Here is a 25190-nt window from a genome sequence, read left to right as displayed (position 1 = left end):
TATTTTTAATTAGAGCTGAGAGGGGTCAACTAGCATTTGTTGTTAATGACCAGTATGTGGAGTCTGATTTAGCATTTCAGAATTGACTTTTTGGGTTGTATTGACAAATCAGTCCTAAATGTCAATGTTGAATGATGCACTATGTTTTTGTTTAAATGAAACTTCCTGAAAATAATTAATTTCAGGATTAATGGAAATTGATGTTGCTGTTGTGAAGCTTCATAAAAACACAATTTTAAAGGTGAAGGCATTTCCAGCAGATATAGTTCTTGATGAAGCAGAAAGAACATGGGCCTGGGACTTGGAAAACCTGGCTTCTAGCTGCTGCTGACCAACTCTATGACTCTGGGAAAGTGGGCCTCAGTTCTTTTTTCTGTAACATGAGTGGATTGGACAATTTGAATTCAGAACTCAGAAAGTTGGAAGGGATCTTAAAGCCCTCTGAGAAAGAGTTTGGGAATGTTCTCCATTACTGTCACTTTTCCTCCAAAAATAACCTGGCTTGGAAGTCATTGGTCCAAAGGGAATTTGATTCCCCATAGAAATTGGAGAACAGGTAATGCAAGTAGAGAGGAACAGCTGTATTTCTTGAGTAATAAACCCACTAACAGATTCTGGTACGAATTTTGGAGGCATAAAGAGAATGAACGTATGTACCCTAAGTGTACCAGTTTCCTCACTCTCTCCTGGCGGAAGATGCAGCACTTTTAGTAGTGCTGGAATTCTGGGATGTGTTCCTATTAATTCTAATACAGACAAAGAAGATGTGGTAGAGAGAAAGATGGTGGCAGAAGGAATGGATAAAGAGGCAAAATTGCCTGCTAAAAAGAAAAGAAAGAAGGGCTTGCGAATAAAGGGGAAAAGGCGACGAAAGAAACTGATCCTTGTAAAAAAATTTAGTAAGGATTTGGGGTCTGGGAGGCCTGTTGCAGATGCCCCTGCTTTGTTAGCTTCCAGTACTCCTGAGCAGGATGAAGAAAGTCTTTTTGAGAGCAATATAGAAAAACAGATTTACCTACCTAGTACTAGAGCCAAGACCTCCATTGTATGGCACTTCTTTCATGTTGACCCCCAGTATACCTGGCGGGCTATTTGTAACCTCTGTGAAAAAAGTGTTAGCAGGGGTAAACCAGGCAGCCATCTTGGGACATCTACTCTTCAAAGACATCTGCAGGCAAGGCATTCACCTCACTGGACAAGGGCCAACAAATTTGGAGTCACTAGTGGGGAGGAGGACTTTACTTTGGATGTACCTTTATCTCCCTCTTCTGCTGGAAGCAATGGAAGCTTTGAATATATTCCTACTGATCCATTAAACGATAATAGAATGGGTAAGAAACGGGATAAATCAGTATCTGATGCCCTGAGGGCAGAAAGGGGGAGATTTCTCATCAAAAGTAACATTGTCAAGCATGCCTTAATTCCTGGAACGAGAGCCAAGACATCTGCAGTTTGGAATTTTTTTTATACTGATCCTCAGCACATCTCAAGAGCTGTATGTAATATATGTAAAAGAAGTGTGAGCCGAGGTAGGCCAGGTTCTCACTTAGGAACTTCAACACTTCAACGACACCTGCAGGCCACACATCCCATCCATTGGGCTGTTGCCAACAAAGACAGTGGTGCGGTTGGAAATGGATTAGATGAGACTGAGACAGAGAGAAATCTCTTGAGTGATACTTCGCATGGAGAGAAGTCTACAGGCAGCCAAGATTTGACAGCTGAGGACCTTAGTGACTCTGATTCAGATGAACCTCCTGTGTTAGAGATTGAAAATAGGATATCTGAGAGTCCTATTCCTGTTGCAGAGCAAGATACTCTGATGCATGCCCACGAGAGAGAAACAACATATTGTGAAAATTCAGTCTCCAGTCAAATAAGTCAGGCGATTATTCAAATGATTGTGGAAGATATGCATCCTTACAGCTACTTCTCAACCCCAGCCTTTCAGAGGTTCATGCAGATTGTGGCCCCTGATTATAGGTTACCATCTGAGACTTACTTCTTCACTAAGGCTGTACCTCAGTTATATGATTGGGTCAGAGAAAAAATTTTCTTAACTTTGGAGAATGTTCAAAGCCAAAAGATCCACCTGACTGTGGACATATGGACTCATGACCCATCCACTGATTATTTTATTGTGACTGTACACTGGGTCTCCTTGGACACTGTACCTTCTTCCAATAATGGCTGGATCCCCAATTTTAGAAAATGGGCAGTGCTTTGTGTAACAGGTTTGGCCAAAGACTGTTTGGTAACCAACATTTTACAAGAATTAAATGACCAGATTGGTCTGTGGCTTTCTCCTAATTTCCTCATTCCCAGCTTCATTGTTTCTGACAATTCCTCTAATGTGGTACATGCAATCAAAGATGGTGGTTTTACCCACGTGCCATGCTTCCTGCATTGTTTAAATATAGTCATTCAGGATTTTTTCTGTGAGCACAAAAGCATTGAGAACATGTTAGTGGCTGCTAGGAAAACCTGTCATCATTTTAGTCATTCAGTCAAGGCTCGTCAGATACTGCAAGAGTTCCAAAATGATCGCCAACTTCCGTGGAAGAATTTGAAGCAGGATGAAACTGGCCATTGGATTTCTACCTTTTATATGTTAAAATGGCTCTTGGAGCATTGCTATTCAGTTCACCACAGTCTTGGTAGAGCCAGTGGAGTTGTACTCACCTCCCTTCAGTGGACCCTAATGACTTACGTTTGTGATATTCTTAAACCGTTTGAAGAGGCCACCCAGAAAATTAGTGTGAAGACCACAGGATTGAATCAGGTGCTACCAACAGTCCATCATCTACTCTTTTCCCTGCAGAAACTCAGAGAAGATTTTCAAGTCAGAGGTATTACACAGGCCCTCAATCTGGTGGACAGTTTATCTCTGAAACTTGAAACTGACACCCTACTAAGTGCCATGCTCAAATCTAAGCCCTGTATCTTGGCTGCTTTGTTAGATCCTTGCTTTAAAAATAGTTTGGAAGACTTTTTCCCTCAAGGTGCTGATTTAGAAATGTATAAGCAGATCCTTGCAGAAGAGGTTTGTAATTATATGGAATCTTCACCAGAGGTCTGCCATATTGCAACTTCAGAAGCTTCTGGTCCTTCAGCTATAGTACAAACGGACTCATTTACTTCATCTACAAGAGAAGGCACCTCCAGTTCAGGGTCTCTTGATAGTTCAGCTGCAGATAATGTTGGCATTGGAGGCAAAAGCTTCATGTTTCCGTCTGCTGTAGCAGTAGTGGATGAATACTTCAAAGAAAAGTATTCAGAGATCTCAGGAGGTGATGACCCTTTGATTTACTGGCAGAGGAAGGTGAGCGTATGGCCGGCTTTGACCCAAGTTGCCATTCAGTATCTAAGCTGCCCTATGTGTAGTTGGCAATCTGAATGTATCTTTACTGCAAATAGCCACTTTCATCCAAAGCAGACCATGAGCCTGGACTTTGACAATATAGAACAGCTGATGTTTCTGAAAATGAACTTGAAAAATGTTAAATATGATTATTCTACATTGGTTCTGAGCTGGGATCCTGAAAATGAAGTTGTTCAAAGCAATGAAAAAGAAATATTATCTTAATTTTCCTTTCTCCGTTTAAAATGGGCAACTTCTTGCTTTGTTACTGTATTCTAATTGCTATAGTTGTTACATATTGTTAACTAATTATTCTTTATACATGAATCTGGGGAAACCTGAAAACACAAAAAGGACTGAAAATTCCTCAGAGGTAACGTTGGCAAAGTGAAGATTAACTTTAATGATTTCACAGTACTAACTCAATGTGGCTGTCACATGAAATTTTGTTTATATCAGTTGAGAGAAATATATTTTTTAATTTAAAAAATATAGTGCAGCATTGAAAGGCCTTGTGCTATTTCTTACTGGTAAACTGAACTACTAATTGGTTTTGAACAAAAATCTCTCCCAACATGAAAAGTTTGATTACTCTAAAACCAATAATATTGAAAAAAAAAAACAAATACATACTAAGCTGGTATTCCTTCCCCTCACCCCCATTTTTCTATTTCTTTTAAAACCCTGAGTCATACTTAAAGCTTGGCAAAAACAAAACTCACAAAATTGTTTTATATTTGGAAATTTCTAATTGCCTCCTCATACTGGTCAGCTTTATAATTTTCAGCTTACTGAGTTTACCCTTTATAGGATTGGATCTATATAAAAGGGAAACATTACAATTAGGAAAAATTACTTTTAATCTTTGAATTACCTTTTTTAACCTTTTTAAAATAGTGTAAAAACTAAGATTGCATAGGTACTTTTGCCTAATTATGGGTAAATGACATAGTAAAAGTTTTATAAAATTTAATAAGATTGCAAGGGAATTAAAATCTAAGCCCCATACATGAGCATACTTTGACAATCCTAGTATCCATTTTCCAAAGAATGTTTTTCTGATATTAAGTGATCTTAAATACTTTTTAAATATATACTGAATTCTTCATAACTACGTATTCTTAACTACGAAATTGTTTTGGCCTCAATTCTTAACTAAAAATAAGCAATCAATATTTTCATGTGTTAGGAATCATTTCCTCACTGGTAAAATGCGAGAATGAATCTCAGTGATTTTTAAGGTTCCTTTCCACTCTATGTTTCTATGATTGATTGGGAGGCCAGAAAATGATGACTTTTAATAAAAGTCTATTAAAATTTTCAGACTGAATAACTAATGTAAGATCCCAATTTTTCCTTTTTTTCATTTTAGATTTGGGGATATTCCCTGCCCAAAAATTTCCTGGAAAATTGACTAGTATTAAGTGTGAGTAAAAGGTGTCCACTTTTTTTTTTAAGTTTTTATTTTAGTTTTGTCTTGGATAGTATTTGGCAAGATTTAGCCTAGAAATAATGTAGTATCTATTACATGAGAATCAAAATTGCTTTGTTACTGGGCTGGTTTCAAAATTTAGAATTCATTTCTATGTATCAAATCGTTTTTTTGGTGGGGTTTTTTTTTTTTTTTGGCCTTTTTTCTTTTAATTCTTAAATGGTAAATGTACCATTGTGGAATGAAATTTCAACTTCAAAAGTTTACCCTTTTATTAACTAGAGTAAATGGATAATTGCAACGTCTTTAGTTGTAGCCATCAGTAGTAAAGAATTTGAAATTAGGCTGCATAAGCAAGCCTTTGCAGGGCCAATATTGAATTTCATGCCAGTTGACACTGGTTGCTATAAAAGAAAAACAATCTTCCCTTAATAGAAGCTTTTTGTATTTTGACAGTGCCAGCTCAGTATGGCTATAATGCTGCTCTGCCTTCTACAGCTTGCTGCACCTCTCTATAGTTACTCTATAACTATACGTTTCTATCTTTTTTGGTTAAACACTCCCTGAAGATGAAAAAGATTATGATATACATGCATCCATATTATACACATTGATATATGTGTAAAGATTTCCCTTCATCTTGATTTTGCCGGCTGGGCAAAATTTTGTGTAACATACTTCATGATACTTTGGTATAAGAGTAAGTTCACTACTTTTATAATGAATCCAAATCTAAAGGCTTTTGTAGTGTATTTTAAAAGGGAAAACTTACCCAAATGTTTTATTTCTACACATTTGTGTGTATGTGTGTGTGTGTATGTGTGTATAAGCCAGTTAGTATATATGTATATTATGTACATAAAACACTATATTTTTACATACAAGTGTGCTTTTATTATACAGATAATAAAGATGGGGGAAGGTTTCTGTTTTTTTCTTAATAGGTGAAGAAATCTTGAAGACCAGAAATTGGATCTTATTGAATTTTGGTGTTCTTTTTATTTTTTCTCTTTCTTTTTTTCTTTTTAAATTATATTGTTCGACTATGGAAGATGGATTTTTTAAAAAATAATCCTTTGAATTTCAAGTTCATCTTTAAATGAACTTTTTTGTTTGTTTTTTTGTTTTTGTTTTTATTTTGAGGAGATAACTAGCCATAGCTGTCTCCAGTCTGACAAAGGTTGTTCGAATGGACTTAATCTCCCAATAGTTGGGAAATGTTTTAAAAACACATCCTGTGTTTGAATTGTGGCTGAGAGGTTTCCTTGGCAATGTGAGGAGGAAATTTTTTTTCTGCCTCATTATTATTAATTCATGGATTGAGTGTTGGTTCGACCTACAGGCGTGATAGATTGGAACTCAGTGAAGACACAGATGTTCCTGTTGAGAGCAACCAGCTAATGTAAGTGTGGAAATTGGTTTTTTCTCCTTAAAGGAATAAACACTTTTGTAATTTAAGGCATAATTTTCCTGGATCAGTAAGAAATGAACCATCATCAAAACATTTTTTTTCTTGTAATTGCTTATTAGCTTTTGGTTTGGGAAAAAAGGCACCCCCTTTCCCTTTTTTGATAATATGTGCACATTAAAAAAAAAAGGTAAGAACATTATAGCCAAGGTGAAATCTCCCTGTAATTCCATCTGTATAGGTAAATACTATTAAAATTTTGTTTTAACAGTGTGGTTTTATTAGATGATTTGGAGGAGGGACTTGGAAGATTTTACCTGAAATATTTTAATTCATTGTTTCCTCATTTTAGCATTACATTTTAAAGGCGATTTCTGTGATTGAGTTGTCTTTGGAAGATTAAATCCATTTCAAGAGGACTTGAAGCTGGTCCTCACCCTGAGGAAGCAGTGGCTTGTTTTCAAGAAGCCATTTCTGATCTCAGGATCTACCCAGCATGCCTAATCAAGGAGAAGACTGCTATTTTTTTTTCTATTCTACATGTACCAAAGTAAGAATTGGAGAAATTATTTTCAGTACACTAAGTTGTTTCCATGTTTTGTTTCCTGCACTGTTTATTATCTGCTGTCAGCTTTTTAGTAAAGGATAGCATTCCTAGGTGAACTCGTTCTTCATGTTTTCCTCTTCGTTTTTCTGTTCTTCATGTTCTACAAAAGTGTAAAGGTCTCTTACCTATAATTAACTTGTTTAGGGTGCCTTTGGAATTAGGAGTACTTTGGCCTGTGGCTTACCAACTTTAATTTTATTTGTTGTGGGTTGTATTGTACTTCTAGAAACTGCTGTGAGTTCAATTCACTTTCAGATTTCCTGCTGAATACTGAAGCCATCTGAATATGCTTTTGTAGCTTTTCTGTTTTTCATCAAAACTTCCTTGTTTTCTGTTTGGTTGTACTGCAGCTCCATTTAGATCAATGTGCTATTTTCTGTTGTTCCTTTGTGACTTAATTCTATAAATGTACATGTTATTACAAAAACTTTTCTTTAGTCATCTTGGTGCTTTGTTTAAAATTAACAGTTTTGAGCAAAGCCCTGATCTCATATAGCACTTTGCACAATAGTAGTATTTGGATAATATCATTTTATAAAGTATGGATGAAGCATAGAATTATACTTAAATCCTCATCTATTAACTTCCTTTCTGGCCTTTTTTCAAAAACTGATCACATTAGTTGGGATATATGAAACAGTTGAAGATGAACTGTATAATGTATTTTTAAAGAATATCTAATACTCCCACTTGTCTTTTTTTAACTTATGTCATCACTCAGCTTTTGTTATTCATGTTGTCAGATAAGATGAAGGGTAGTGTCAGGAAATAGGTTGTAGAAAATTATAAATTTGTTGATCTCTGATTGTTTTTGTTATCCCATCTCAGGTGTCTTCTTTCTTATCTGTCTCTCCTTACTGTTTTCTCTTTGTCTAGATGCCAGGAAACTGTTATAATGAACATTTCACTTGAGATCTCTTTCAGTTTCACAATTCTTTTCTGTATTACTCTCTTTGTTGACAGGGTGACAGCTGTCCGTTCCGTCACTGTGAAGCTGCACTAGGAAATGAAACTGTTTGCACATTATGGCAAGAAGGACGCTGTTTTCGACAGGTGTGCAGGTTTCGGCACATGGAGATTGATGTAAGTTTTGAATTTGTATTATAAAAAATATAATGGGGAAATGACATGTTATGTGATTTAAATTTTTTTAAATGATCCAGTGAAATTTCTGTCATAATGCTCACTTAATGCCTACATGTTACGGAGTATAAATTGGTATAATTTTTCTGAAAGGCAGTTTGGTTGTGTATGTATATTGGGAGTATTTACATCTCTGTTTATTTTCAAACTATCTCAAACTTAAGAGAAAAATTACAAGTACAATATAAAACTTTTTTTCTAAGACATTTGGGAATAAATTACTGACATTCCCTATCACTTCCATATGTTTTCATGAATGTTTCCTACAAATAGGAAGGGCATTCTCCTATATAACCATTATACAACCTTTAAAATTAGAAAATTAACATTGACATATTACCTTCATTTAATCCTCAGATCCAACTCAAGTTTTGCCATTGTACCAATAATGTTTTTGATTTCAGAAGGAGCATGTCCAGAATCAAGTGTTGCATGTAGTTGTCATGACTTTTCAGTCACCTTCAGTCTAGAACAGTTGCTCAATCTTTGCTTGCCTTTCATTGACGTTGACACTTTTAGTTACAGGTCAGTTATTTTGTAGAGTGTCCCTCAATTAGGGTTAGTCTGATATTTCCTCATGACTAATTTCAGTGTTTGTACCTTTGGCCAGAACATCAGAATTGATACTTCTCATTGAATACCATTATTAGGCGACATACAGTGTTTTTTTTTTTTAAATCCTCTCCTAAGGACATTGAACCCACAGCCTTTTAGTGTCTGGTATGATGCTCCAACCAACTGAGCCACCTGGCCAGGGCAGGTGGCATACAATTTTAATTATCCCATTACCGGTGATGTTACTGATCATTTCATTAAAGTGGATCTACCAGATTGCTTTACTATAAAGTTTTTCTTTTTGTTATAAGTGTTTTATGGCAAAGTAATTTGAGAACCTGTAATAATCCCATTTCTTATCAAACTTTCCATTTTTTTCAGTGATTTATTTTGTGCAAATTCATGGTTTCCTATTTTATTCAATGTGTTGTATTCCATTGTTATTATATTTTATCCTCAAATAGACCTGGATTTGGCCAGTAAGAGCCCTTCAAGCTGGTTTTTGTGTCCTTTGGATATTTCCATCATTCTTCACACACCTCTTTGCTTTCTGGCTTAATAAATAAGACTTTCTAGGCTCATCCTGTACTTTTTTTCCTCCTCTAGTTTTGGAATCAACCATATCTCCAAGGAGCTTTGGTTCCTTTTAGTGAAAAGTAGTATATGGAAATGAGCTTTGAGCTGCTCCTGGAGTATTACTGCTTCTAGGCCTACAGTGGACAGAAGAAGGAAATACATAAATGTATATGCATACGCACATTTATGTCATTATTTATTACTTTCTGCTTTTGTATTGAAAATCATGAGTTCACATAGATACCTTCAAGTCACAAACATTATAATCTTCTATTTTTGCATACTTATAACTCTCTTTTCTGAAAGGGAGAAACGTGGCTTCCATTCTCCTTAATATTACTTATTTGATCAGTCCCCTGGTTATGTAATTCAATATTGTATTCCAGTCTCTTCCTACCTCTCAGGTGTTAAGTCCATCTGATCCAGTGTGTCCTTTAGAGTCTCTGTTTCCTTGTTAAGTTTTTGTCTGGAAGATGTATCCAGTGAAGTCAGAGGGGTGTTAAAGTACCCTAATGTGACTGTAATGGAGGCCTGGTGCATGAAAATTCATGCACTGGAGTGGGGGTCCCTCAGCCCAGCCTGCCCCCTCTCACAGTCCAAGGAGCCCTTAGGGGCAGGAGGCGACCTGGTGATCAGGAAGGCGATGCCCCATCACACCTCTGCTGCTGCCACTGCCTGTAGCGCAAGCCTCAGCAGGCCCTGGGCAGCTGCCATCTGAGGCTTGCCTGCACCTCGGGCTGGCCCTGGGTGGCTGAGGAGACTGGGGGACTCTGGAGGCAGGCGTGCGGAGCAGCCGGGCCTGCCTTGCAGCGCAGCTGCCGCCCTGGCGGGGCTGAGGGAACTGGGCACCGCCATCTTGTGGCTATGGGTGCCACCATCTTTGTGGGTGTGGCAGTCAATTAGCATATTCCCTGCTTATTGGCTGTGGGCGTCGCCATCTTTGCAATGGCGTGAGGATCAATTAGTATATTCCCTCTTTATTAGGTAGGGTTGTTGATCTTTCTGTTAAAGACCTTTAGAAGTTTTCATTTATATATATATATGTGTGTGTATATATATATATATATGTGTGTATATATATATATATATATGTACATATATATATATATATAATTTTTTTTGTTTTTAATTTCTTTATTGATTAAGGTATCACATATTTGTCCTCATCCCCCCCATTCCCATCCCCCACCCCTCCCCACGGATGCCCCCACCCCCCTTTTGTCCTTAACCGCTGGTTAGGCTCATATGCTTGCACACAAGTCCTTTGGTTGATCTCTCCCCTTTACCCCCACCCTCCCCTACCCTCCCTCTGAGGCCCGACAGTCTGATCCATGCTTCCTTGTTTCTGGGTCTGTTCTTGTTTATCAGTCTATGTTGTTCATTATTTCACCTAGATGAGTGAGATCATGTGCTATTAGGAATACACTTATAAGAACCGAAAATGAGACAAGCAATAATGGTTATGCTGACAGGCAAATGAATCAGTCTGTAGTGAGTTTCTTTCTGGGCCAACAGTTCTTTTGAGACCCAATTTCAATGTCCAACAGTTCCTTATGTGTACATTGGACATGACATTTCAGTTCTGGATGGTGGACAAATGGTGGTAATGCTGGTCTGACCCTCTCTGGTTTGGTCCTGGGCAACCTGTAGTGACGCACAGCTGTTAACTGCTAGTATGGCAAGGCGAAGTCAGATCTTTCCGTTAAAGACCTTTAGAAGTTTTCTTATATATTTAGGTGCTCCTATATTGGGTGCATATATGTTTACCAGGGTTATATCCTCTTGTTGGATCAATCCATTTAGTATTATGCAGTGACCTTTGTTGTTTCTTGTGATGGCCTTCATTTTAAAGTCTTATTTTGTTGGATATGAATATTGCTACTCAGCTTTTTTTCTTCTCCATTTGCATGGAAAATTTTTTTCCATCCCTTCACTCGCATCCTGTGTGTGTCTTTTGTTTTGAGGTGGGTCTCTTATTGACAGCATGTAGTTGGGTCATGTTTTTGTATCCATTCAGCTACTCTATGCCTTTTGATTGGAGCATTTAGTCCATTTACACTTAGGGTTATTATTGATAGGTACTTATTTATTGCCTTTTTAATTCTGTATGGCTAGGTTTCTCTCTGGTTCTTCTCATTAAAGCAATCCCTTTAGCATCTTTTGTAATGCTGGCTTGGTGGTGATGTACTCCGTTAGCCTTTTTTTGTCTGGGAAGCTCTTTATTTGACCGTTTATTTTGAACAATAGCCTTGCTGGATATAGTGATCTTGGTCTCAGAGCCTTGCTTTCCATTACCTTGAGTACTTCATGCCATTCCCTTCTGGCCTGTAGAGTTTCTGATGAGAAATCAGGTATCATCCTTATGGGAACTCCTTTGTAGGTAATAGTTTGCTTTCCTCTTGCTGCCTTTAAGATTCTCTCTTTGTCTTTAATTTTTGGCATTTTAATTATGATGTGTCTGGGCATGGGTCTGTTTGGGTTCTTCTTGTTTGGGGTTCTCTGTGCCTCCTAAACTTGTGTGACTTTCTCCTTTACCAGGTTAGGGAAGTTGTCTACCATTATTTCTTCAAACACCTTCTCTATGCCTTTCTGCCTCTTCTAGCACACCTGCTATTCTAATACTATTATGTTTCACATTGTCTCACAGCTCCCTTAAGCTGTCCTCCTGTTTTTTAATTGTTTTTTTTTTCTTTTTGGTTCTCTGATTGAGTGATATTTTCAACTCTGTCTTCTAATTCACTGATTTGATCCTCAGTTTCCCCTAATCTGCTGTGTATTCCTTCCAATGTGTTCTTTATTTATGTTGTGTCATTCCTTATATCAGACTGTTCTTTTTTCATAGTTATTATATCTTTTTTCATGCTGTTGAGCTTTTCTTACCATCATTACTCTGAACTCTGTTTCAGATAAATTTCTTAATCTGTTTCATTTATCTCTTCTTCTGGAGAATTCTCTAGTTTTTTATTTGGAGATTGTTTCTTTTTTGTTGTTTTTTTGTTTGTTTTTAAATTTCTTTATTGATTAAGGTATCACATATTTTTCCTCATCCCCCCCATTCCCATCCCACACCCCTCCCCACACATGCCCCCACTCCCCTGTTGTCCTTAACAGCTGGTTAGGCTCATATGCTTGCACACAAGTCCTTTGGTTGATCTCTCCCCTGAGGCCCGACAGTCTGATCCATGCCTCCTTGTTTCTGGGTCTGTTCTTGTTCATCAGTCTATGTTGTTCATTATTTCCCCTAGATGAGTGAGATCATGTGCTATTAGAAATACACTTATAAGAACCGAAAATGAGACAAGCAATAATGGTTATGGTGATAGGCAAATGAATCAGTCTGTAGTGAGTTTCTTTCTGGGCCAACAGTTCTTTTGAGACCCAATTTCAATGTCCAACAGTTCCTTATGTGTACATGTCAGCACTGACATTACAGTTCTGGATGGTGGAAAAATGGTGGTAATGCAGGTCCGACTCTCTCTGGTTTGGTCCTGGGCAACCTGCAGTGATGCACAGCTGCTAACTGCTAGTATGGGAAGGCCACATCAGCGTCTTCCGTCTCTGGACTGCTTCTCTTCTGTCTTCATGGCTGGAGTAGTCCTGTCGATTCCTCTCTGTTGCTGGAATCCACATGGTCTCGGAGTTGTTTTCTGAAAATATACAAACATATTCTCGACCAAAAGTTAATAAAGGAATATTTTCTATAAATTTGACTTGGGATCCTATTTCATTTTTTGCCCAAATGATTTTCCTCTGGCTTGTTTTGTCACCTTGTGTGTTTTTCATGGGTATCTTGCTTTTAGCCTTACAATTAATTTTCTAAAGTATTAATTTTCTAGATGTAATTTACTTACAGGATATTTTTTCTTACATGATATTCCTCTACTATCCCCTCCTTTTTTGGTTTAAATGTTAGGAGGCTTTTGAAAATTTTATAATGTAGTCTTGGCTTTTAAATTTTAATTTTTTGCACTATAATATTACTGTTTTAGGTTCATTACATGGTGCACAATTTTATCATGAGATGAAGTACCAATAAAAATTTTAGTTAACACTTTAGGAACACCTTTTTGTCCAGTACAATTAATTTTTCTAGAATATTCGCTTGTTTCAACTAGCCAATTTAAACTTGCCTGAAAACTTGACTACTATTTTACTGTCAAATTTATTACTCTAACAACAATCTTATTTTACCCTGTAAGTATTGGTGGAAGGGATTATTTGCCTTCTTGAGTAGGTCCTGAGCATTCCTGGTGGTAGGCTGGATTTAGAGATCGTAAACCCGCTTCCCCACACCATGGGTACAAGACAACTCAAACAATTCTTGTTGGAGTGAGAGGGCAGCTGCTGTCGGCCAAGTCTCTGTCAGTCACCTGGGTCCTGATCTGAGCTGGGCATGGGAAGCACGAAGCAGCCATGGGGTCAGGAGACCTCCCTCAGAAGGGGACAGGGTTCAGGCCCCTGCAATGTTGGGGGGGGGGGTGAGGGTCTGTGCCCCACCTCTGTTGATCCCCAAATTCTCTCCTGATGGTCCCTCTGCGACTGTGCCTGTCTTAGGTTGTTCCTTCCTTGAGGAATCTTACCCGTCTCTGGCTAACCAGCCATCCTCCGGGGCCAAGCAGGGTGACGTGAGGTTCAGTTTTGTCTCCTTGGTAGCCTATGCCCCCGTGGCCTCCATGCCCAGCACTGATCACATATCTTGTGGAACCCGGGTTTCTTCTCCAGGGAGGGTGGAGATTGTTTTTTTTGTCTCCTCATTTTGGCTGGCTGTTTGGGTTTGTGACTACGTATTAGGTAGATCCTTTACACCTCTCAATCTCCAGTGCAGGACAGTATTAAAGGCTGTTTCTGACTAATTAGATCAGGTAAAGACTCAAAAGCCTCCAGATATGCCTCTGGCTACAGACTAATAGGATTCCGACTTGAATTGCCCTCCCATGTAGTCATCCTCAGGTGTGGTGAGAGTTTTCTTCAACAGGATTAGGCAGTTGCTTCTGCCTGGAGGCTAATTGTTATTTTTAATCTCAGGTGGCTTCAGGGCAAGGTGTTTTCCAATAGGGTGTGTCAACTGTCTTCACCCCCAGCAAGGCAAATGTCTATGTGGGAAATGACTCAGTCCAGGAAACTTGGGGGGGTCTGCCTTCTGAGCTCTATCCCCCAAGTCTCCTGGCTTCTGCTCTCACAGCTCCAGTCCATTTCACCCTCCCTCTGCTGGAACACAAAGTTGATGGCTCCACAGGGATTTTTGTGCATTGGCCCTTTAAGAGGGTGCCTGTGTTTTCATTTGTTACTCCCTGGTAGACAGTGCCCCCGCTGCTTCTCACAGCCAGATGTTATGTGGGTTCCTCTTCAGTTTTGGTGCTTTCTGCTGGGGGACCCAGCTCGGGGATTAGATCCCAGAGTTCTCAGTGGCACCCCCCACAGCTGAGATATCTCTTCAGGACTTCAGTTGCCATCTGTGGGTGCCCAGCCAGCTCTTTTGCGCCTCCCCACCACTACCACCACCAGTCTCTATGTGGTCTCCACTTTCAGTCCTTGGGTGTCAGGGTTCTCTCCTGTGAGTTTTCTGTTGATTGTTCAGGAAGTTTTTCTGTATTTTAGTTGTAATTCTAGTTTGTTCCTGGGAGCGTGCAGCATCCACTTACTCAGCCACCATTTTTAATTCTCTTCAGGTGTTGACATCACACCTGAGGCTGCTTCTCCACAGAGACACCTTTCTCACCTTATGTCAATGCCAACACCTGTACCAGGTCTCCCCCCTGCTTCACTGTGAGGACTCCTTCCTCAGCCTTCTTGGACCTCAGCATTCTATTCTGGAGCCCTCTACCCCCACCCCCACCCCCCATGCCCCACCCCTGTGGATGCCCTTTCCACACCCTTGGGCTCTGATACTATGTTGGACAGCCCTCCCATGTGAGGTGCTCACCCTGTTCGTTCTCCAACTCTGCACCTGGTCCCCACTCAGGAAGACCCTGCCTTTCTCCCGCTGGTTGGTCTTGGATGCTCGTTCGGGGAAGACCCTCCATAAGTACACCCTCCTTAACTACATTGGGATCCCTTCTGCACAGAAGTCTTGCTCACCTTCTCACGCTGCTCAGGCTCCGACACTGTGCCAGGCCATCCTCTTATGCAAATGTCATACTAATTCCTTGTGGGTTCTGACACCCTGTGCCAGTCCCACCTTGTCCAGTAGACTCCACCTCAGTCCGGCTCTAACTCCTTGCTCTCGGCCACATATCCTTCCCTTTTCCACATGAATGCCTGCCTCTCTCAGCCTTACCTAATGACTTTGGTCTGAATTGTTTGAGGGGTGGTGTAGGAAGGAAGAGACTAAATATGCAGTTTGGATGTCTGGGCTTATATAGCTACTCTAGTTTGGTCCCAGGTTTATAGTTTCTTAATTGTCTTCTATGCTGCCTGTCTTCCAAATAGCAAGGAATTCACTAACATTCAGAGAAAGGTATACTTGGTAACTTTTGAAAAGTCATATTGTAACACTGCTGGCATAGTTTTCAAATTGGCACAACTCCTAGGAAAGATCTCTAAGTGTCAGGGTCTCTAAGAAGAACTACATTTAGAGATTCTCTCGAAGAACTCATGGAACTCAGCATTTAATTGTATTCTTGGCTAGTATTATAGTGACACAGTAAGGATATTCTGATTGTAAGAGAAAAGGACATAGGCAGAGTCTGGAGCAAGCTTGTCAAACATGCAGCCTGCCGGTCGCAAGTTTGACATGCTTGGTCTGGAGGAATCCATGTGTGGGCTTCTCTGATGATCTCCCTCCTGTGAGAGGTCACGCAGAGCGAACGCTTCCTCTAGCCATGGAAATGCACCAGTATATATGTGATGTTTCTGCCCAGGGAAGCCCATGAGAGACCCAAAGTTTTTATTGGGGCAGGTGGCTTAGGCACCCTCTACCAAATACATACCAAACTCCAGACTCCCAGAAGGATTGGAGATGTTCAGTGTAAACTGTATTTGCACAAACAGTCTAGGGCCGTGGTCGGCAAACTGCGGCTCGTGAGCCACATGCGACTCTTTGGCCCCTTGAGTGTGGCTCTTCCACAAAATACCACGGCCTGGGTGAGTCTATTTTGAAGAAGTGGCGTTAGAAGAAGTTTAAGTTTAAAAAATTGGGCTCTCAAAAGAAATTTCAATCATTACACTGTTGATATTTGGCTCTGTTGACTAGTGAGTTTGCCGACCACTGGTCTAGGGCACATTTTGAGTGCTGAGTTTCCAGTGCCAGCCAAGGGCCACCCTTGCAAGGCTGTCTAAGGGTAGCAGTTTGAGGGCTGCTCTGTCCGCTCTTCTGCACAGAGGCTTATTTGGCTGCATCTTACAAAACTATTATATCTGTGTCTCACATGTGCAAAGTGAGATGCAGAATTAACTTTTTGTAGCATAATTTGTATTAGTAAAATGTATGAAACAACCTAACCTTCATTTAAACTAAAATTTTACTCTATTCATGCAGTGGTGTGCTAGGCAACTGTAAACAAAAAATTTTAAAAGGGAAACTATTTAAATTGACACAGAAAGATCAGGATATATTATTGGCGAAAAGGGATCAGAATAAGGTGTGTAACTTGCTACCATTTGTAAAAAAAAAAAAAGGAGGGAAAATAATTTGTATTTTGTATATGAATTTTAAAAATCAAAGTATAAAAGAGAAACTTTACAATGGCTGTTGGGGTGGGAACAGGATTGAGAAAGGGCCATTTTACTGTAACCCCTTCTGTATGCAGTCCATTTTTATTATTCGTGGGTTTCATATTTGCAGATTTGTCTACTCGCTAAAATTTATTTGTAACCTCTGAAGTAATACTTGCTTTGATTGGCATTCAGACATGTGCAGGTCACTAAAAATTGAATCTCTTGAGGCACCTCATTTCCAGCTGAGAACAAACAAAGCGATGCTCTGCTTTCTTGTTTCAGCTCTCATAGTGTAAACAAGTGTACTTTTTGTGGCCTATTTTAGTGCCCCTCCCCCTTTTGTTGGTGATTTTCCAATTTGAAATGGCCCCAAGAGTAGTGCTTCAATATTGTGTAATGTTTCTAAGCACAGGAAAGAAAATACATGTAATAGATAAAGCTTCATTCAAGTGTGACTTATAGTGTGTTGGCCTTGAGTTCAATATTAGTGAATCAACAATATGTTGGGTTTTTTTATATTTTTAAATTGATTTCAGAGAGGAAGGGAGAGAGAGAAACACCAATAGTGAGAGAGAATTATTGATCGGCTGCCTCCTGCGTGTCCCACACTGGGGATCAGCCGGCAACCAAGGCATGTACCCTGTCCGGGAATCGAGCCATGACCTGATTCATAGGTCGATGCTCAACCACTCTGCCATGCCAGCTGGGCAACAATACGTATTAAGTAAGGTGACTTTAAACACAAATACACATAAAACAAGATTATGTATTGATCAGTTGATAAAAATATTGTGACCAGAAGCTTGTAGGAACCTAATACTTTTGGTCTATGTGCTGTATTACCTATTAAAACTTAAAGGAATGCCGAAACTGGTTTGGCTCAGTGGATAGAGCGTCGGTCTGCGGACTGAAGGGTCCCAGGTTTGATTCCGGTCAAGGGCATGTACATTGTTTGCGGACACATCCCCGGTGGGGGGTGTGCAGGAGGCAGCTGGTCGATGTTTCTCATCGATGTTTCTAGCTCTCTATCCCTCTCCCTTCCTTTCTGTGGAAAATCAATAAAATATATTAAAAAAAAAAAAAAAACTTAACCCTTTGCACTCGCTTGCTTTTTTCATCGAGCTGCTACCGATGCTAACCGTGTCGAGTCACACTCGACATCCGAGTGCAAAATTAAAGGAATAATCATGTTGGAGAATGTTACTGTGGACAATGTGTTGCTAAATGAAAAATGTACAGAATTATATGAAGTAACCTTTTTTTAAAGTGTGCATCTACACATTTACATTTTTTTAAATTTAATAAATCTTTATTGTTCAGATCATTAAAATTGTTCCTCTTTTTTCCCCCCATAGTTCCCCTCCACGTGGTTCCCACCACACTCTCTGCCCTTTCCCGCACCCTCTACTGTCCTCATCCATAGGTGTACGATTTTTGTCCAGTCTCTTCCCGCACCCCCACACCCCTTTCCCCCTGAGAATTGTCAGTCCACTCCCTTTCTATGCTCCTGATTCTATTATATTCACCAGTTTATTCTGTTCATCAGATTTTTTATTCACTTGATTTTTAGATTCACTTGTTGATAGATATGTATTTGTTGTTTTTATCTTTACCTTTTTCGTCTTTTTCCTCTTCTTAAAGAATACCTTTCAGCATTTCATATAATACTGGTTTGGTGTTGATGAACTCCTTTAGCTTTTTCTTATCCGTGAAGCTCTTTAGCTGCCCTTCAATTCTGAATGACGGCTTTGCTGGGTAGAGTAATCTTGGTTGTAGGTTCTTGCTATTCATCACTTTGAATATTTCTTGCCACTCCCGTCTGGCCTGCATAGTTTCTGTTGAGAAATCAGCTGACAATCGTAAGGGTGCTCCCTTGTAGGTAACTAACTGTTTTTCTCTTGCTGCTTTTAATATTCCCTCTTTGTCTTTTTCTCTTGGCATTTTAATTATGATGTGTCTTGGTGTGGTCCTCTTTTGGATTCCTTTTGTTTGGAATTCCTGCGCTTCCAGGACTTGTAAGTCTATTTCTTTCACCAGGTGGGGGAAGTTTTCGGTCATTATTTCTTCAAATAGGTTTTTAGTATCTTGCTCTCTCTCTTCTTCTGGCACCCCCATAATTTTGATGTTGGTACACTTGAAGTTCTCCCAGAGGCTCCTTACGCTATCTTCATATTTTTGGATTTTTTTTGCTTTTCTGGTTGGGTGCTTTTTGCTTCTTTGTATTTCAAATCTTTGACTTGATTCTTGCGATCCTCTAGTCTGCTGTTAGATCTCTGTATAATATTTTTTATTTCATCAATGTATGCTTAATTTCTAGTTGGTCCTTTTTCATATCCTTGAGGGTCTCGCTAAATTTATTGGCCTTTTCTAGGAAATTCTTGAAAAACCTTATAACCGTGGTTTTGAACTCTATATCCAGCCGTTTGCTTTCCTCCATTTCTTTCATTTGTGATCTGTTTCTTTGTCTCCGCATTTTGGCTGCTTCCCTGAGTTGAAAGAGTGGCTTTGTGTGCTAGGAGTCCTATAGGGCCCAGTGGCTCAGCCTCCCCAGTTACCACAGGTGGACACTCCTGGTGCACGCCTTTGTGGGCTGTGTGTAGTCTTATAGTTAAACCTTGATTGTTGTTGGTATCACTGGGAGGAATTGACCTCCAGGCCAATTGGCTGTGAGGATCAGCTGTGTCTATGCTGGGAGAACTTCTGTGCTGGAGACACCCATATGAGACAAGACTTGCAAAAGCCTCTGTGCTCAGCTTGGATGGGGCTGAGTCTCAGGGCGGATCAGACAGCATTGGTTTCCCGTGAGCCCTGCCCTAATAGGCCCCTCTGTCTCAGTATCCAGTGGTAATCACTGCAAGCCCCTCTGAGAGAAAGCCGCCCTCGAGTTCCACCTGCTGCCAGACAGTCCAGTTTCTCCCCGTATGAGTCTGGGTGCCCAGAGTCTCACCTGGAACTGGAGTTCAGCGCAGTCGGGAGCTTTTGTCTCCCTCCAGCTTGAGAAAGCCAGCTGCGTACTCAGTTGCCAGTCCTCTCCGTGTGCGTGTCTCAGAACCTCTGCCTCCTACAGCTCCTCTGAGTCTCTGTGCTTTTCTCTTTCCTTCTGGTTGTAGAATTTCCACTCAGCCAGCCTTCCTGTGGTTCTGGATGATGTTCGTTTTGTCTTTTAGTTTTAGTTTTGAAATTGTGCGAGGCAGCAGTTTAGGTGTTTACCTATGCCGCCATCTTGGTTTCTCTCAGTCTACATTTTTTTTTTTTTTTAAGTAAAAGATTCTATACCAAAATAAGTGATTCTCTTTAGGTAATAGTATAATATGCATTTATTTCTGTTTTCCACGTTGTCTTTATTGTTTGTATTTTATTTTCATTTAGAAACAAAATCTAGTAAGTGTATTAAACAGATCAAATAAATGTCATGTGATTCTTGTATATGGAGGCTGCTAGTATAGAAGTCATCTAGTAATTTGAAAATTGCTTCCAGAAAAGTAGTAAAACCTTAAGCAAAGACAGACTTAGGAACAAGGAAGATTGATTGATACTAGGTTCTGCCTTGAGGAAGGAGTTGAGTAATTATTATTATTATTATCTAAAACACAGTGGTAGCTAATATACCTACTTTTGGATGTGACTAGAACTAAGAAATTTTATCCAGAGCTAGAGGTATTTGCTGTACTTTTAGAAAATAGGTAATTTATACATGTGGCAGTAAATTCAAGACATAAATTGTTAAAACAGTTTTTGCCAGTTGCCTTTTAAAGCTATTGAGTTACTTTATATTTTCATTATAAGTATATGAGATTGCATAATTCTTTCGCATCCCTAACAACACAGTGTATTATCAAATTATCAGTCTCTCAGAGTAGTAGACTTTGATCTTTGCCCTTTTTCATACATTTAAGGATCTTTTTGTAATAGCCATTATTTCTTTGTTTCCTTCCTCCATATTTTAAAATTTCTGAAATAATGCTGCTATTCTTTCTGGGAATTTTAAACATTAGGCTCTTAATGATGAGACATCCAAAATAATGCAGGTTATTAATCAGAGGTTAGTTAGTTTTCAGAATGCTTACCAGGTCCTTTTTCTTCGTTGAAGTATTTGTTAAAGTATATATAGAAATATGCTTGAAGAATTTTCACAAAGTGAGTAATATACTTACTTGACCAGCACCTAGATCAAGAAATAGAATATTTCCAACACTCTATCTTCCCCTTCATTGTCACTAACCAAATCCCAAAAAAAACAGATGAACAAATTAATACAGGTCATACTTCATTTTTATTTGGAAACTATGTTTTTCCCTCTTACAGAAAAAACGGAGTGAGATTCCTTGTTATTGGGAAAATCAACCAGTGGGATGTCAAAAACTAAACTGCGCTTTTCATCACAACAGAGGACGTTATGTGGATGGCCTTTTTCTACCTCCAAGCAAAAGTAAGATGTTTTTAATTTTAAAAGAATAATTACTATATAATGAACACCTACTATGCACACTGTACAAAGTACTTTATATACTTGCCTTATTTTCCTAGTGTGAGAGAGTAGTATTTCCACTTTACAGATAAAGTGGAAATAACCTACTTTATTAAGGTTAGGTGATTTGTACAGGTATAAACCAGTAAGTAGAAGAGTCACAATCCTGTTGCCAAAAGCCATGTGCCTCATAAGTGTTTCTTGGCATTACAGTTTAGATTACTATAGCTTGCTTCATTCCCCATTTTCTTATCAGACCCATAGAGGCTTTTGACTTTTTCTCTCTCTCTAGTCCTCACCCAAGGTCATGCTTAGAGAAAGAGGAGGGCGGAGGGTGGAGAGAAAAAGAGAAACATGGATGTGAGAGAGGAGCATATTGGTTGCCTTCCACACGTGCCCAGACCAGGGATCGAACCCCAAACCCAGGTATGTGCCCTGACTGGGAATCGAACCAGGAACACCTCGTTGCATGGGACATGCTCCAACCAACTGACCTATTATGGCTGGGCAGCGGTTTTTGAAAGAAACTTGATTCTCTCAGAGTGTTTGGCAGATCTCTTCCTCCACCTGTTTTATAAAATAAGGTTTATTGGAATGAAGCCATCCCCATTCCTTTTCATATTGTCTATGGCCAAATTTTGTGCTACTGCTTCAGAGTTGAGTAGTTGAGACAGAGATCTGTACAGCCTATAACAGTGATCGGCAAACCGGCTCGTGAGCCACATGCGGCGCTTTGGCCCCTTGAGTTTTTAGCAAAGGCCAGCTTAGGAGTACCCTAATTAAGTTAATAACAATGTACCTACCTATATAGTTTAAGTTTAAAAAATTTGGCTCTCAAAAGAAATTTCAATCATTGTACTGTTGATATTTGTCTCTGTTGACTAATGAGTTTGCCAACCACTGGCCTATAATATTTGCTATCCAGCTTTTTACAGAAAAGGTTTGCTAACCCTGCTGTAGAGTAATCTAAAATAAAACTACACACCCTGTCTGGTTTGGCTCACTGGATAGAATGTCAGCCGGAGGACTGAAGGGTCCCAAGTTCAATTTCAGTCAAGGGCACATGCCCAGGTTGCGGGCTCCATCTCCAGTGGGGGGTGTGCAGGAGGCAGCCAATCAATGATTCTCTCATCTATGATGTTTCTATCTCTCCTTCTCCCTTCCTTTCTGAAATCAATAAAATATATATTAAAAAATAATAAAATAAAATAAAACTACGCTCTACCAAAAGCTAGTATTTATTTCCAGAGTCCCTTATAAAGTGATTTCCTAGTGGAATGATCAGCCATTTAAAAACTACATCTGCTGTGTGATTAAATTTTGATGGCTACATATTTTCACCTTTAAGGGAGGAAAATTACAATATTTAAATTACATGTCTAGAATTTATAGTCACTATGCATCTAGCCTCCTGTATAATCTATATTTTGAATGCCCACTTTGAGTGTACATATAGTAAAAAGTTAACTAAAAGCCAAATTTTCCCTCCTTGGAAATTTAGAACCTAATTGGGAAAATGGGGATGTTAAATAAAAACACATTAAGTGCTCATAAGGAAAATGCACCAAACTTTTGGTGAGGGTGTTCTGATGACTTGGGATTATATCTTCAGTTTTGTTATTGATGACTAATTTTGCATATCTAGCTGTGTTGCCTGCTGTGCCTGAGTCACCAGAGGAGGAAGTGAAGGCTTCCCAGCTCACAGTTCAACAAAACAAATTGTCTGTCCAGTCCAATCCCTCCCCTCAACTGCGAAGTGTGATGAAAGTAGAAAGTTCAGAAAATGTTCCTAGCCCCACACATCCACCAGTTGTGATCAATGCTGCAGATGATGATGAAGATGATGATGGTACGTTTTAGTTCTTTATGGCAAATAAGTGATCAGGATCACTTAATGAATTAGGATTAAAGCTCTAGGCCTGTTTTTAATTGTAAATTTGCCTTAAATGTTAATATAGATCAGTTTTCTGAGGAAGGTGATGAAACCAAAACACCGACCCTGCAACCAACTCCCGAAGTTCATAATGGATTACGAGGGGCTTCTGCCCGGAAACCTGGGGTCAATTTAAAACAAGGTAAGAGGAGGCTGTATCGATGCTGGCTCCCACTCTTAAATCTTGCAACACTATTGAATGTCCAAACTATTTTAAATACTTTTGAAATTTAATTCATATTCTAATGAACAAAATAGATCCAGAGACATAGAAGCATGGAACAGAATGATGAATTTAGAGGGAAGGTGGGAGTGGGAGTGGGGGTGGGGGTGGGGGGTGGGGAGAGATTAACTGGAGAATTTATATGCATATATGAGACAGTAGTGTGGTGAAGGCCTGGGAGGGGCAGATACAGGGTAGATGGGGTCAATGGGGAAAAAAGGGGGAACATCTGTAATACTTACAACACTAAAGATAAACTTAAAAAAAATTTAATTCACCATTACCACCACCTCCCTCTTCCCTACCCTTGTTATACATACACAAACGTACTCCTCTTAGTTAGAAAACATCTGAGCACCTGCTATCTATGTATCTAAAAGGCTAATAGGCTAAGTGTCCGACTGTCTGACTGGTCGCTATGACACTCACTGACCACCAGAGGGCAGCCGCTCAATTCAGGAGCTGCTGTGACGCGCACTGGCCATTTACAGAGAAACAGCATCACGGACCTGGTGCCCACAAAGCAACACTCGGCTTCCTCCAAGTGGGACACAGGCCCTGCCACCACCCCAGAGCAACACCCCACCAACACTGCCAAGACCCCATGGCGCAAAATGAGGCCCACAGCCCAGCCCAGAAATGGTGACTGTGGATGCCGGGTAATGACGTCATGTAGCAACACCCGGCTTCCTCTCCCTAGCGACTAGCCTCCTTGGAGTTTTTCTTCAGCCCAGGAACACGACTTGCTTTATAGCCAGATGGAAACATTTCACACTTTAACCAAATGTTTGTGAAGTGTTTTCCTGTGCCTCATCTCATTTGATCCTCACAGAAGTCCTGGAGTAGGTAGATAGGAGGCTTTGTGGAATCCTATTTTCATTACCTGGAAAACAGAGATTTAGAAAGTTTAGAAACTTGACCCATCTGAAAAGAAGAAATGGTGGACCTTGAAAATGACCAGGTTTTCTCACTGCACAGAGTATAGTCAAACACTGATGCAGTTAAATATTTTACCCTTTCTCATTGCGTGATCTACAATAATAATCTGCTTCATGTTGATATTTACTGCTGTGTTGGCTGACAATTACCTGAAAGAGAAGTTGGGGTGCTTCACTGGGCTGGAAAAAGTTTAGCTAAATCAGAAAGGTCTAATTAAGCAAGTTTATTTGATATATATAAAAGGCTAAGTTGACATATAAAGCTCTTGCTGGCACTAATCGCATGTGTGTGTTTCAATCTGTCATTGTTAATTGTGAATTTGGTTGACACTTCTATTAAAGAGAAAGGGTGGGTAGCAATATAAAATATTTCTTATAATTTCCTTTCAATGTGCACAAACTCGTGCACTGGGCCTCTAGTGTACAAATAAAATGCAAAGGTGAAAAAGGTTCTAGTTCCTCATGTGATTTCTCTTTACTTTTCTCAGGTGAATGTTTGAATTTTGGAATAAAAACTCTTGAGGAAATTAAGTCAAAGAAAATGAAGGAAAAGTCCAAGAAGCAAGGTGGTAAGTTATTAGTTTTGACTAGATCATTGAATGTTGCTAGAGAAGAATAATTAGTATACTTCCGATGGTAAGGACCCTTGGCAACAGCCAAAGTGAATTTGACTTCTGTGGCTGGTTTGAAGTTAAAACACAGACTTACTTAAATCACTTACTTTTAATTCATTGCAATTGTGTTTCAGTTCCTAACTATTCACAGCTAAGCACCACAACTAAAGAGCCCAAAAGAACTTGTCTATCTTGAGAAATAAAGTGTATTAAAAAAAACAACACTTTATTTTGTAGTTGATGAATTCTCACAAGCTGCTAGGACTTTCTTCTGGA

The 25190-nt window shown here is 39.4% G+C and overlaps 3 protein-coding genes across 3 annotated transcripts in view; all 3 read left to right on the top strand.

Annotated features, from left to right (window-relative positions):
• Positions 1-781: 781 nt before the first annotated feature.
• ZBED6 (zinc finger BED-type containing 6) lies at positions 782-3586 on the top strand (the record flags this gene model as incomplete). The annotated part of the gene is made up of 1 exon (XM_079762076.1): positions 782-3586. The coding sequence occupies one exon, from the start codon at positions 782-784 to the stop codon at positions 3584-3586; it is 2805 nt and encodes a 934-aa protein (XP_079618202.1).
• Positions 3587-5261: 1675 nt separating this feature from the next.
• LOC307092969 (uncharacterized protein) lies at positions 5262-5360 on the top strand (the record flags this gene model as incomplete). Its single annotated transcript, XM_079760575.1, has 1 exon — positions 5262-5360. The coding sequence occupies one exon, from the start codon at positions 5262-5264 to the stop codon at positions 5358-5360; it is 99 nt and encodes a 32-aa protein (XP_079616701.1).
• Positions 5361-6611: 1251 nt separating this feature from the next.
• The window catches only part of ZC3H11A (zinc finger CCCH-type containing 11A), a 32531-nt gene continuing 13952 nt past the window's right edge, over positions 6612-25190 (top strand). The window contains exons 1-6 of the mRNA XM_079760574.1: positions 6612-6751; positions 7772-7891; positions 21044-21167; positions 22852-23055; positions 23165-23281; positions 24789-24869. Of these exons, the coding sequence (XP_079616700.1) occupies positions 6698-6751; positions 7772-7891; positions 21044-21167; positions 22852-23055; positions 23165-23281; positions 24789-24869 (700 nt within the window). The 5' untranslated portion in view covers positions 6612-6697. The remainder of the gene's footprint in view (positions 6752-7771; positions 7892-21043; positions 21168-22851; positions 23056-23164; positions 23282-24788; positions 24870-25190) is intronic.

Source organism: Cnephaeus nilssonii (assembly GCF_951640355.1).
Source record: "Cnephaeus nilssonii genome assembly, chromosome: 21".
Taxonomy (NCBI): Eukaryota; Metazoa; Chordata; class Mammalia; order Chiroptera; family Vespertilionidae; genus Cnephaeus; species Cnephaeus nilssonii.
This window is presented reverse-complemented; position numbering and strand designations above follow the sequence as displayed.